The sequence below is a fragment of the Pleurodeles waltl genome, chromosome 3_1 (assembly GCF_031143425.1).
Source record: "Pleurodeles waltl isolate 20211129_DDA chromosome 3_1, aPleWal1.hap1.20221129, whole genome shotgun sequence".
Taxonomy (NCBI): Eukaryota; Metazoa; Chordata; class Amphibia; order Caudata; family Salamandridae; genus Pleurodeles; species Pleurodeles waltl.
The window spans coordinates 558071531-558086684 of NC_090440.1; the positions used below are offsets into that span (position 1 = coordinate 558071531).

At 46.4% G+C, this 15154-nt stretch overlaps 1 protein-coding gene across 1 annotated transcript in view; it reads left to right on the forward strand.

Moving 5' to 3' along the window:
* Positions 1-15154, forward strand: part of ADAMTS7 (ADAM metallopeptidase with thrombospondin type 1 motif 7) — a 431623-nt gene that overhangs the window by 323952 nt on the left and 92517 nt on the right. Inside the window, exons 18-20 of the mRNA XM_069222951.1 lie at positions 5599-5812; positions 8331-10103; positions 10969-11121. Coding sequence (XP_069079052.1) covers positions 5599-5812; positions 8331-10103; positions 10969-11121 — 2140 coding nt within the window. The remainder of the gene's footprint in view (positions 1-5598; positions 5813-8330; positions 10104-10968; positions 11122-15154) is intronic.

Genomic DNA, 15154 nt, shown 5'->3' on the forward strand with positions numbered 1-15154 from the left:
ATTTGGTAGTGTACAAAGGCTCCTAGAAATAATAGCTTGTGTTAGTTGATTTATGTAGTGCATCAAATGGTACTTCAAAGTGTTTCAAAGCTCTGAAAGGAACAGGTGTTGCAATTACCAAGTATGACGGTATACAATGTACCAACCTTGAAAGGATGGAAGGCTTAGGTGGTTTTGTTTGGATTCAAACTGATGCCTTGAAGATCCCCGTATATGTGGACAACTGTTTAACTCGCTGAGCCATCCTGCCAGAATGTCAAAATGAGTAGGCGTTGCCGGCACTAAGGGTCAGTGTTTATCAAAGTCAGTCCAAGTGCTGCCCTTTTGAAACGTTCAAGCGTGCCTGGAGAAGTGCATCTTCCCTTTCCTCTCCTAGTTTACCCGGCTCTGGAGTATAGAGCCAGGCCAGTTTGAAACAGTCAAGGTGCCTTTGTTGGTTCCTATATTCTGAGCACCACAAAGACCACCGAGTCATTAGTGACCAGATTCAACATAGGAAGAGGGGAGTAGATGGGCTTCACTTAAGTGAGAAACTGCTCAAAGAGAATGGACTGGCGACTTGCTCCCACCCATAGGTCAGAACAGGCTTCGGGAAGGGAGTCTAGGCTGGAGAACATGTCGGCCGCTCGCCAGCCTGTGCAACACACACGTGTCCTAAACTGACTCCGCCGTTCGGTAAATACATTTAAACCACTCAAAGCCTCTACAAGTGTCCCCCAGAGGATGAAGGGAAGTGGGGCCAGTTATGCGAATGAGACGACATTTAACTACACGGAGCCCGTAGCCACAGGAATGCATGAACAAGGGAATGTGTCCCGGGACTTCTAACCCACGGTCACCAGCAGCACTCGTCGCACGGCCTGGGCAGAGGCGGCAGTGTCCACCATGAGTCACAATGGGCATGTAGCTGGGTGTCATCTCCGATGGTGAACCGGAAGGAGATGATGAAGCACCTTCAGCGCACTTGGATTCCTGTCAGGTTTAGCATGGACAAAGGGTTAGTTAGGGAACGTGGGGAGGGACGGACGCCACGAGCAGAGGACTTAGCCGAACCGTCCTCACCTCATGCTACCCTCTCACTGTGCAGTCTCTTCTCTATCGCTCCCCCGTATCCCGCTCCCACCCGCCTCGCATCCTGCGCGCCATCCTCAGCCCTCGTCTGGGGTCACACCGGGGGATCTGGAGGCCGAGGCTTCAGCTGCACTGGAAATAATTCTGCTGACAAGAATGACATTCCACAGCGAGTGGGAGAAAAAGGCACTAGGAACATGCATGGTGTCAGCTGGATCCACCCACATGTCTCTGCTACGGGACCTCGACAGTGGCTGTAACAGATCTGTACTAATGGACCTCGGTCAAGACTAACTTCCTCCCTCGTCCCCCCTTTACTCTTCAGTGACCTACACAGAAATCTGCTAATGCACCTCAAACCTACAGCGTCGCGCTATTATGAATTGTTCTGTCATCTACCTCAGCCTGTCCCTGAACCACCCCTGGTACGACTATCCATTGAGTGTATACCACCCAAATACAGCTCAGCTAATGCACCACCTTTTTATTGTCTGCACCCCATATGCAGTTCAGCAAATGCACCTCTATCCTGAACTGCAGGACCCCCTTCACTCTCATTAATGAGACACACGCACCCTCCAGTTGTATTGTATATGGCCCATATGCTGCTTGGCAAATGCACCTCTATCCTGAACTGCATCATCCCTTCAATCCCATTAATGAGACACACGTGCATTGTATACGGCCCATATGGAGCTCTGCAAATGCACCTCAGACCTGAAGTGCAGCACCCACTTTAATCCCATTAGTGAGACGCACTTACAGCTCCGTTGATACACATAGATTCTGATCAGCACAGTCTTCTATTCTTCGTGTACTGTGAATCCCACACATCTGTCAATAACCACATTCCTAACCAGATGCCACTGACAGTTCCCTGGTGGGCTGCAGGCACGGGGGATGTTGTCAGTGGAGGTTAGGCTGCCATGACCCAGGGATGCCCCCAAGGCCGTATTGTACTCGCCGCCTCCTGCCAGGGCTGATTTTGTTTTTTAGTCCTGCATTGGGTGCTATTGCAGAAGTGATGAACACGCAGGATTCCAGACATGTCCAGCAGCACCACCTGTTGTTGCAATAGGGAGCCCCATGTTATTATTAGTTGGGTTGATCCATTTTAATGGAAGCACAATCAAATTATAATTCCCAGATTGCATTGGGTTGTGAAATAAAAACCAAGCACTGGAAACATGGTGTCTTGCTGACTGATGCTAGATTGCCCCTCATTGCACATAAGATGTGATACACCGATCCCTTCGGTTATTGGTCAGTGGCATAACATAAAGTGATGCCCCTGCTACCCCCCACCCCCAAGCAGAATGTGAAGAGGAGAAATGTAGTCCCCCATATCTACCAGATTTTCATTGGCCATTAGCTCTTTAGCTGAATGGGGTCCCTCTGAATGGTTGGAGGGTGTGAAAGGTTGGGGACTCCTCTGCACTGAAGGAGCTTGCTTCATGCCCCTCTTAATGGTCAATTCATGTGACTGGCAGGTGAATAGATATCTCTCACATCACTTTCTCATAAGGTTGTCAACACCAACTCCTGAGTAGCCCCACTGCCAAAGACACTGGCCTGGTGTTGGGCATTTGCACTTAATTCTTCAGCTAGAAGAATATGGTCAGTGGGCAGCCATGTTTAAGATGATCACCCTCCCAAAATTGTTATACACCCTCCAGAATGTATATTATAATATCCCTCATGAGATATTCGTTAAAATGGATAGTGAATTTAGGGAACTGTTATGGAACGATGAACACCCCATGGTATCCCTCACAACACTACAATGTAACCAGTACAAAAGGGGTGTTGTACTCCTTGATATCCGAGCTTAATTGCTGTTAATGATTGGCACTACCTACCGAGGGACTATCCGACTTATGCACTTGAAAGAACACAATTCCATAGACACCCCTTCCAACATTATCTCTACAGGAGGGTGAGGGATGAGGCAACTCCTGCCAGCAACACAAGCGTTGATAGGGGTGCAGCTTAAAACAAATAAATATATAGGGTGGGCACATATAATTATCTGAGAGCCCCCGTTGTGGCTGGTGGCGGACCTTAAATAACTAGGGGAACTTAGGGGCTACAAAACTTGGGACCCTATTGGCATTTCTAAAAGGAGAGACCTCATGGAGAAAGAGGGCCTCATATCATTCCAGTCCCTCCAGAGGGACTATGAACTCCATGATACACAATACTTCAAATACATACAATTTATCCATGCATGGAGAGCGGAAGGCATTTATTCCGACCTTCAGGAATATACCCCCTTAGAAGGGAGACTTCTAATGGAGGAGTTGACAGAAAAGTCAATTTCTTTAACTCATAAATCCATCAATAATAATGTACACAACTCCCTAAAGAAACTAAGGGCCTCATTCTAAGTCTGGCGGGCGGCGGAGGCCGCCCGCCAGACTTCCTCCCTCCAGAATACCGCACCGCGGTCGGAAGACCGCTGCGGCTATTCTTTGTTTTACACTGGGCTGGCGGGCGACCGCCAAAAGGCCGCCCGCCAGCCCAGTGTAAAACTCCCTTCCCACGAGGACGCCGGCTCAGAATTGAGCCGGCGGAGTGGGAAGGTGCGACGGGTGCAGTTGCACCCGTCTCGAATTTCTTGCAGACAGTGAAATTCTTTGTGGGGCCCTCTTACGGGGGCCCCTGCAGTGCCCATGCCATTGGCATGGGCACTGCAGGGGCCCCCAGGGGCCCCACGACAACCCATACCGCCATCCTGTTCCTGGCGGGAGAACCGCCAGGAACAGGATGGCGGCATGGGCTGTCAGAATCCCCATGGCGGCGCAGCGAGCTGCGCCGCCATGGAGGATTCTAATGGGCAGCGGTACACCGGCGGGAGACCGCCGGTTTTCCACTTGCCCTGCGGGGCACCGCCAGCCTGTTGGCGGTGCTCCCGCCGACCCTGGCCCCGGCGGTAAGGAACCGCCGGGGTCAGAATCAGGCCCTAAGAGCCAAGTGGGAATTAGAGTCGGGGGAGCTGGACGACCTCGATTGCGAAACCGGATTGATTCACCCGAAAGAGGTAGCCATTGAGTCAAGGCTACGACTAATCCAATTTAACATCCTTCACCAAATTTCTTATGACCGAATACGATTGCATAGAATGGGCAGAGCAGCGTTCCCAGAATGTTAAAGGTCTGAGTGGGAACTTTCTACATACCATGTGGCCACACCTGAACATACACTCATATTGGCAATGGATAATTGATGAGTTGAGTAGAGTGGTGGGGGCAACAATACCCCAACCTCAAATATATTCTTCTAGCCACACCCAATGATGTAGATATTCCACAGGCAAAGCTTCTCTTTTGTAACCTAGGCTTGGTGGTGGCGAAAAGAGATGTGGCAAAATGCTGGGGGTCACCTGAAAGAACATCTTTGACAGAATGGAGAGCGGGGATGGACTTATACATGATTGCAGAAAAAGTCACCTATAAAAGCAGCAGAGGTTGCCCTGGTAAATTTCGGCTAATGTGGGGTGGGTGGATTAATACCATGACCTAGAGATATTGGAAGATGCATCTGCTGCCCCATCTGTATGCACCTGATGTGATATCAGTTCTCAGTATACACAGTGTTGTGTTATTTATAATGTCTTGCAGTGCCCTAATTCACCACTGATGATATCCTTTCCCCACCTGTGTCGTTTTTTCATATGATATGGGCACTAGTTGGTGCCTATTTGTCTTGTCTTTTCAAAACCGAATAAAAAACATAAAAAAAGAATATGGTCAGTATAATTTGATAATCGTACCCTCACATGACGTCATTGATGCTCGGGGATGCCCCAATAGTTGCCAACATGCCCAGTCTACTTGTACCCATGCCAGAGGTAGCTTCAGCACTGTCAGTACTCCCTGCACTCTAAAGGAGGGCCCTGCACTAATCACAGCCCAAGGGTGTCATGGCCACAGTCCCAATAATCCCCAGTCTACGTCCATCCAGTGTCCGAGGGGGCTCCAGCATTCCCTGCCTCTGAGAGGACCACTTACCCCTCTATCACAGTCTGCATTGGAACAGCATCTAAGGACTTGCCGGCACACTGATTACTGTGAGTTTGGGCCTGATCTATGTATGAACTCCCAAGTAACACTAGCTAGACTCTTCCCTCCTCTATCCCTCCTTTATTCTATTCAATCAAACTGACAGACTCACATGTCTACCACTCAAATAACAATTTATATTTCCCTATTCTAATCTACCACTAATCCTTTGGGTTCCGGAGTAGTGTGCTACTCACCGAAAAGCACTTCAACACCTCGTCAGGGGTAATACGAGCTATATAAATACAATTACAATGTACCTGAAAGGGTGATATCTGCTCACAAGGTCAGGATGTGAGAGAATTTTCCAGCACATGAAGTTCATACCCTTCCGGTATGTAACGGCGCCCAATATATACCAATACTTCTAGTTTGGTTGTGCCAGAGATTGAGAAGGCTCAAGTCTTGACAACATTCCCAGTTCATATTTTGAAATGTGTTAATTATGGCATTTGTTCTCGTGCAGGTGGTGGGTCGGTGAGTGGCAGACATGTTCCTCTACGTGTGGGGAGTTGGGCCTTGTGCGGAGAGCTGTTCTCTGCACCCAGAGTGTTGCATTGGATGAGCACAGAGCCCTTCCAGCTGCCGAATGCGGACACCTGCGTAAGCCAGAATCCAGTGCTCCGTGCAACCGGGAGATCCACTGCCCGTCAGACTGGGAAGCCGGCAACTGGTCTGAGGTGAGCTAGCATGAGTTAGCAGGCTTCCCACAGGGTCCACCACATCGGTGTATGAACGATCTGGGGCCTAAGGATGTCTTGTTTTATGTTGTAACACGTGAGTAAAAGAATTCTCCATGCTGCACAAAGACCTGGTCCAGAGACGGGCTACTATTCTTGAGAGCCATTGTTCCCATAGACAAATTGTGGCCAATTCAGCAAATATCTGCCTGCACCTTCCCCTCACCTCTAGGTTTAGATCCTGCAAGTGGCCTCAGGATTCCCCCATACTCTCACTTGAGGCATCACTGACATGGCAGCACCGATGGCAAGCACAGAGCCTGCTAGGCAGGGAGCTCATATCTGTGCTGGTCCACCTGTAGTAAAACAGGCGGCAGCCATGAGGCTTTGGTGAAAGCATACGTTGCGCTCGCCCTTTCCTCATAGTCCGGTCCACCTCAGCCCCTGAGGAGCACAGCTGACACCAGTGCTGGAACAGTACTCCGAACATGCCCCGCCAAAAGAACCCATTGACTAAGGAGATAAATTCAACACAAACACCTACATCAACGCCCCGGGGGTTAATTCAGTAAGCTTAGGGGCGTCCTCGAACCATCAAGCTATTGAGAGGCCGTGGAACTTGGGGGGGGGGGGCAGGGCATTCAAGCGAAATATGGGTGACATTTAAAATAAGTGAATTTTTGAACAATGTATTTATTCGATATATGTTAAAAAAAAAAAAAGAGGCAAAGCATAATCTGAGATATGAATTTTGGTTTCATTTTTAGTGTCCAGACTATCCCAAGACCAGCCCTTGAGCTGGTGGTGTGTGGCGGACGCTTTTTGCGTTCTTCCGCCCCTGGCAGTTTAATCGAGCTGCCTTAACAGGTGCTGGAGCAGAGCAGAGGCAGAAGCTGTGAAACAGTGATCATGAAATCACAACCACACGTAACCCTCTCTATAGCCTCGGTGAGCCCAGGAGCTAAGTGCACCTCTTATTTCAGGCTGGCCAGTTTTCTTTGATGCTTCCCCGGAGAGCGAAGGGAGCAGCTTATGTCTGGATGGTGGTGACGGAGCAAGTGATCTTTCTTCCTGGCCACGTGGCTGACATGAGGTGTTGTAATGTGTGGCAGCTTCCCAGAAATGTGGCACTACCAGCTGTAGCTCTGGAGAGAAGTAGCTTGCAGCTGACACAAACTCTGATGGCGATGGATGACAGAGCTGCTTCAGGGAAGAAGGTGTTCCCTGGTCAGGAAGTCCATTGCCTCCCCCTAGTGTGGTGGAAGGAGGCACTCGGTGCAGCTGTCCATCTCTTGGTCACCATCGATACCCTGCCCTTAACTTTCATGGCTGGCCACAGAGAAAGACTGAACAGCGATTCATATTCAGACATCCCCTTTCTCCAGGTCTGCATCATTAATACATCCATATTCTTAAAATAGATCTTCATTGCAGGTTGGTATCCAAACTCTCGACTAGCTTTGTGGTATTATTTCCAGTATAGTTTTATACTAAAGATGCCAGCGCTGGATGCCTACTGTTTTGAGCAAGTAATGTTTTCTGCATCCACTTCCAGGTTTCAGATAAAAGTAAGGTAGCCAGCCAGTCTTTTAAATTGCTTGGCTCCAGTTATTGACACTGGAAACGAAGGTAAGAAGTGCCCAACATGCCAAGACACAGGACACTAAGGCGGTCATTCTGACTACCGCCGCCCGCCATGCGGTCACCGCCATTTGGCCGCTCCGCGGTCAAAAGACCGCAGCGGCCATTCTGGCTTTCCCGCTGGGCCGGCGGGCGCCCGCCAAAGGAGCACCCGCCGGCCCAGCGGGAAAGGCCCTGCAACATAGAAGCCGGCTCCGAATGGAGCCGGCGATGTTGCAGGGGTGCGACGGGTGCAGTTGCACCCGTCGCGATTTTAAATCATGCAGGGGCCCCCAGGGGGCCCACGACACCCGTTCCCGCTATCCTGTTCCTGGCGGTAAAAAACGCCAGAAACAGGGTGGCGGGAAGGGGGTCGGAATCTCCATGGCGGCGCTGCTTGCAGCGCCGCCATGGAGATTCAGCCCAGACAGGGGAAATCCGTCGGGAAACCGCCAGATCCCCTTTTCTGACCGCGGCTTTACCGCCACGGTCAGAATGGGCAGGGAAGCACCGCCAGCCTGTTGGCGGTGCTTCCGTGGTCCTCCACCCTGGCGGTCGATGACCGCCAGGGTTGGAATGACCCCCTAAATGCCTCTGATTACTAGTAGAAAAAGGTCCCTCGTAAGGGAACCTGCTTCACATGCACCTGCGCATGCAAACCAACATAGACACACAAACACAACCACACACATGATCTCTGGCGGGAAGTTCAGATGATGCCTCTACTCTTCTACTCAAGGACTAATGGTCAGGAGACCTCTGCTATGTCTGGACCACGTTCAGGATTTGTCTGTTTTATAGCACATCTTGAGTTGCCAGTATTAAATACTTTGACATCTGCTTTGTGACAGCCCCTTCATTCCTTTGAATCCTTTCTTTTTTCATTTCTTTTGTTTAGTGTTCAGCAACTTGTGGCAGTGGGCTGAAATTGAGGCCGGTTTACTGCAAAAACAACACTGGAGCAGCATGCAATATTTCTGAAAAACCAGTGTCAGAGAATGTATGCAACTTACCAGAGTGTCCAAAGCCAACCGTGTCCTTCACCCCAGAATGGCAAGGTAGCGGGATCTCTAGCCATGAACGTTTCAATGAGATTGGCCACATTCCTGACCGCCCAATACCAAAAGGGATTCCCAAACACCACAGCGAGAACATTATTCCCGAAGATGGTTTTATGTCCATCCATAGCAAAAAGAATGGGGGCCATGGTAATAGCAACGCCTTTGTGGATGACTTTTACTATGATTACAACTTTATCAACTTCCACGAAGACCTGTCTTATGACTCCTCCAGAGAGAAGAATGGGCCAACAACTGAGAGCTATGAAACTAAGGGAATATCAGTGGACATCACCAAAGGATATTCGCCCACTCCTCCCACATTATTGAAGAAAAATGGTGGGCTGGGCCTGCAGGATTCCATGGGGAATGAAACTGATGATGCCAGTGGCATCCTGGGTGCGAACCTGACCAAGCATGAAACACAGAACGAGGAAAATGTCTTTATTGTGACAAATACAGAGAAGAGTGTCAACATCTCAAAAGCTACCTCCACTATTACCTATATCAGTGGTTCAGAACAGCACTTGGACAAAACCCTTTCTGTGGAGCTTCCATCTCTGAGGGAACAGGGAACTCTGTTTAACAGCTCTCAAAGCACAGCTGAGAAAGAGCGGGAGCACACCCAGATTATCCCAGTGGTGCCCAAGCATGACGCGTTGGTTACGGTCGCTATTCCGTCGGTGCCACCCTCGACTTTGCTTCCTGCCATTGATGAAAGTTTCAAAGAAACCCAAGAAGAGAATAAGGACACGGTTCGAAGTGTGGGCAACGAAATCCCTGACAATCATCACACAATCAGTGATGATGATGAAGGTACTGAGCAGTCAACCAAAAGTACGTTCAGTGGAAGTCTCTCCAAAAGTGATTCTTCTCACTGGAATGATCAAGAGCCGGAGCCGAAAGTCACTGTATCCTCACTGGGGCAAACCTCTGAAAACATCCAACCTGAACCTGAGCTCTACCTTGTTGCAACATCTTTGCCAGTAGAAGCCTTTCCATCTACTGCGGAATATGTAGATCATCCAACAAAAGAAGAAATTGAAGAGGACATGAGTGGAAGAAGGAGCCCACCAGGAAGTGACCAGACTCGGGGCACAGCTGACAAAGAGCCCAGGGATCCAAGCGTGTACAGTCGGAGTACACAGATGTATACTGCGCTAACAGACACAACTCATATTCCACCAGTGATATCAACTGCTTCCACCAAATACCCAACTCAGGTGCCTATTAGCAGAATATCCATTTCAAACAAAGCCAGTGCAAGTGCACTTCCTACCTCTGACTGGAACAGCATTGCACACACGCAGGGTACAGGATTGCAACTTTCTACCTCCATCTCTTCCCAGAGAGACCCCTCTGCCTGGCCTGACTCCAATGAGTTACCAGTGAGCTATCACTTTGAAAACCTTCCTTTGCCAAGCTCCTCTTCTGATTGGGGAAGAGATGGTGTTGGGGGACGTCTGGGCTCACTGCCAGCAACTGTCTTCCCATCAAATACAATCCAAGATGAAATCAAGACAGTGGTGACAAGGATATCAAGCACTCCGAAAGAGGAAGGCACACAGCCCACTGTAAGCAAAGCCTACTGGGAAGTTGGAAACTGGACCAAGGCAAGTGTGCCAGCAGTTTTTTTTGTATGTGTTTGTCTAACTAAGGGTTGGCTTGTATTTCATTGTATATGAATGCGTGTCTGTGTGTGTGTGAGTGTGTGTGTGTGGTTGTATGAGTGTGGGTGCGTGTGCATGTCCGTGTTTTTACAAGTGTGTGTATGAGGGTGAGTTTAAATGGTGTGTGTGGCACTAGTCTAGATTTATATTTCTAATTTGGCATTTGTGATGTGAACTGTTGGTCTCTATATTGATTTTTACAGCAAGGATTTGTTGCAAAAATATTTTTGAAACAGCTTCTTTCATACAAACGTGTTCCACAGACCACATGATCTTTCACCAATGATCACTTGAACTAGTCTCATAACTAAAGTCCTAGCTCCGGACCTTCTGCTAGAATCATTGGGGTGCTATGAAACTTGACGTTAGCGCTGTACAATACCTCTCTGTACATGGTGTGACTGCTGAAAGAAGCAATCATGCCATTACCGCCTGCAGCAAGCTCCAAAGAAGGAGTAAGCAGACAGTCACCGATGCAGAATCTACACCCATTATCCAGTCAGAGTGCATCAATTGAGATGCTGGGTGAACAGTCAGCAGGACAGCAGTGACTTCCTGTGTGCACAAGTGATACGCACTGACCTATTACAAGTTAGCATTGGTTGAAGTTTTCAATAAGCACAGGAGTCACAAGGGACCATGAGTGAGGGAGATACAATTTATTATTGTATGTATGAGTTGTTGATCGGTTGGATTATACGTTGGTTGATGATGAGTACCGTGCTCACTGTTGGTGCATGGTAGTGATATTTTTTCTTATCTTTAGCAAGTGGCAATGATCTCTGTTGTGTTATTCCTCATCTTTCAGTGCTCTACCACCTGTGGCCTGGGTGCGATATGGCGGACCGTGACATGTACCGGTGGGAAGGATATTCACTGCGACATTGCCAAAAAACCCATACCAGCTCGCCGCTGCTACCTCAGACCTTGCTCTGTCTGGCGTGTTGGCAACTGGACCAAAGTAAGCATTGACTTCTCTATCGACCGATACCTGAGCTGATGTCGGACACTTTGCACACTCCTAGTGCACCCAGTGTATTTCTTTTTCAATCATAGTTAGTACAGAAAGTTCCCCTAAAATATTGTCTGGGAATTCGTTGGTCTTTATGTGTGGAGTGTACACAATGCTTCAAGAGCAACATGTTTTCGCTCCTGTGCACTGCAGAGTGAATGTGCAAGAGTATCTAGCAGTCAAATGCATCAATTACCTCCTGGTCCATGAGCAATCTAGATAGGTGGTGACCAAAAAAAAAAAAGAAAAAAACGTAAAATTAAATTTTTATCAACTTTTCCAAAGTAATAGAGATATAGGAACTAAACAGCACTTGTGCCCTCATTTCTGCCTGATTACCCATAGAGGCACATACATTAATCAGTAACAGCACACATGCATAATTTTCCAAGCACCACAGCTATGCACATGGCCATCAATCACTGCAGATATGCTCAGACTGTCCATGTACTGAGGACATGGTTGGAACTTCCAAGCACTGCAGACAGTCAGGCTTCCTTGGTACTGCAGTCATGCTAAGTCTAAACTCTGCTGACGTACTCAGGCACTCCAGACATTGCAGATATGTCCAGGCACTGCAGACAAACTTGCCCTCTTCAGCCATGCACATGTCCTCCAAGCACTGAAAGCACGTCCAGGCCTTAAAGGCCCTGCTGCCATGCCAATGCATCCAGGCACTGCAGACATGCTCAGGTTCTCCAGGCAGTGCAGACGTGCCCATATTCTTCAAGCACTGCTGGTATTCACCACATGCTGCAGACATTCTCTGATTCTTCCGACACAAAAAACACTCTCAATTTCTCCATCCAGGTCAGACATACTCAAGCTTTCCATACGCTACATACATGATCAGACATTGACAACTCCATGATGCACTTCTTTGGTTAGAGCTGTGCATTATTATAAATATTTGTAATAACTATAAATGCAGTGTAGTGCTTGGGATCTCTGGTTATTACATATCTACTGACATTTTTATTTGCGAGTTAGTCAACAGTGCACCAATCACAGTTGACTTGGAAAGTGAATGCTACAGAGAAGGCTCATGTTTAGCTCATGCAGTGTTTTGGGCACTGGGTCTGGGATATGCTGTGCAGTGGCAGATGAAGTGAGAAGATACAGAGCCGGAAACATTTGAGTGCAGACAGATACCTGGAGGCCAAAGAGATCATGTCAAAGTGACTTAGTAAGATGTCACTCTGGGCCTTCACTGTCAGGCTTATCTCAGTCTTATCTCTAGACTGGCTGGTATTTCTATTAGTGAAGGCCCTCTTCAACCTTTACCCACCCCTTTCCTTGTTCAAGGGTCTGCTGACTGTCATTTGTCTGTCTCGGAGTGAAGACCTGTAATCATCCTGGGGCACATGAGCTTCATATGTACGATTGTCTTAATACCCCTGTGCGTTTGTACTTGCTGAATTAGCCCTGCATCTGACCTCATGTACTGTGTACAATATAATGCCTCCTATATGGACTTACTGCTATATCCAGCGACCTTTCCCCAGACTTGTGGAATGATAATTCTAGAGGAAACGAGATCTGACCATGTTTTTCACAACTTGAAAAGCTTTCGAGAGCAATCCTTTGTATAGAAGTAACTGCACAGAGTCTGAATACTTATGCACCTGCCACCTTTCAGTACCTCTGTTTCTTTTCCTCGGCTCATGGGAATTGGATAGTTTGCACACATCATGCATAGGTTTCTAAAGCACTTTTCAGTTTTCCCTTATTGCTTCAGTGTTTTTTTCTATTCATTACTCCCCATTGACAGCAAAATATGAGAAATTCCTGACTTTTCTTAATGATTTAGGGCAGCTTTTCTTAACATTTTGACTTCTTTGGACCCCCAACTGAACCATTATTGGAATCCAGGGGCCCCGCAGAGTCATTATTGGAAGCCAGGAACCCCCAGCCACGCATTTTCTACGATTCGAACTCTAAAGCAATACACAAAAATATAGAAACAAGTATACATCAAAGAAATACACAAATATTGAATATTTTATTTAATTCACAACTTAATATAGAAAAAATAAAATGTTGATCTCAATGGGAAGGTTGGAGGTTTTATGTATTCGTTTTTTTCATTCTTAAAGGCGAAGCACATGATACATTGTAGCATACCATTGTCCTTTTTCCTCCTAATGACTGTTCTTTTTTGTTAGCATTTCAATTGAGGCTGCCCATAGTCAGTACTGTATTCTGTTTGCTGTAGTTGCGCAGTTCCAACGAATACAGCTAAGAATACTAACTTAGTTTTTAGCCTCCAGTTTCAAATTCCTTCACATTTAGAGGATGTGTTAAATTTTTTTAATTTGCTTCCTTATATATGTATACTTTATTCATTTTAATATTATTTAGATTTCTAAACAGTCACAGACCCCATGATTAGGCATCACGAATCCCAGGGGTTTCACAGGCCATACGTTATGAAGCACTGATTTAGACCATCATATTCTAGCAATACTAAGTGCATTGCTTTCCTACTTCAGAGATGTTTGTTAATCTAATGCATAGAAACAAGCAATTTGGTTAGGTTGATGAGAAGCAGGTCTGTTTGGAGCGCAGTTTTCTGTGATTAACAGGCTCCTAAGAATTATGAAGATTTGGGGACACATAAAAAGTAAAACTGTTTTCAAGTTGAAGTCTTGGTTGGACAGGAGACGGGATTATTTACAAACCATTGTGTGTTTTACCAAGCTTTATTGAAGTAACTACCTTAAAGTTTACCAAGAAATATTAATCTTCTCATTTGGTTATCTAATTTTACCAAGCTGGTCTCTCACACACATACATTCTATACATACTAAAGTTACATACAGTAAGCAAACATTTGTATGGCATCCTAGTTTCAAATCCAAATCCAGCAATGCTCATATTTTAGATACATTTTGTTAAGTTTCATCGTACAACTAGGATGATTGTCATATTTGCAACATTTTACTAATTCAACAACATGGGCACAAACAAGCGGTCACAATTAACTTGCTTATAAAACAAATACAAATATTGGCAGCCTTATCCCAACATCGTGTTACTTTCAACCACTGACAAAGTAGATGTGGAAATTGTTTACACTTAACACACAACTCAAATATTCAGGCTAGAATTGATGTTATCTCAAGATTATATAGCAATATATATGTGTCATGATATACAAAATTACCATACCACAATTTTACATTTTTCTTCATTTTGTCATCCAAATGTATCCACAATGCTCATCCATAATTAATCCTTTTTTGTTGTATTCCTATTTTGTTTAATGCTATTCATTTTCTCACAATTCTTTATCTTTCTGATACACAAGAAGGATTATATTAACACTATTTTGTATTGCGCATTTAATAGCTCTCAGTCAGCCTATTATAGTAACCACTTCCATATTACTGCGGATGTCATGTAATTTCACACACTTAAGGATTTTCTTTATTACTACCAAGTTCCCAACTGTTATCAGTATATATATATGTTCGATGGCATGTGTAGCTGTAGATAAACATGCTTTGCATAAGTGTGCCATCTAGTGCTGGGCTCAGAGTGTTACAAGTTGTTTTTCTTCAAAGAAGGTTTGCGAGTCACAAGATCGAGTGACTCCTCCTTTCGGTGATAGTGCACATGGGCATCGAGTCCTTTGTCAGATTGTTTCCTTTCCTCCATCGGGTTCCGACTTGTTTCCTCTCGCTCCGGTGGATCTCGGTTCTGTACTTCTGAACTTATTCTACCTTTTCTATGATATCAACTGTATTGTTTCGATCGTGTTTCCATCTATACTCGATCCGATTTAGACCATTGGGGTTGAATTCTCGCTCTTACAAGGGCCTCACCCTTTTAGGGCCTACTGCAATGAAGGCCTAATGGAACGAACTCCGTTTCGATTCTGTCCTCGGTGTCACACTAAATTTCCGTACACCGATCAACATTCGGTGTGCAATCTCTGTCTATCTCCAGATCATCGAGAAGAGAATTGCGACGCCTGCAG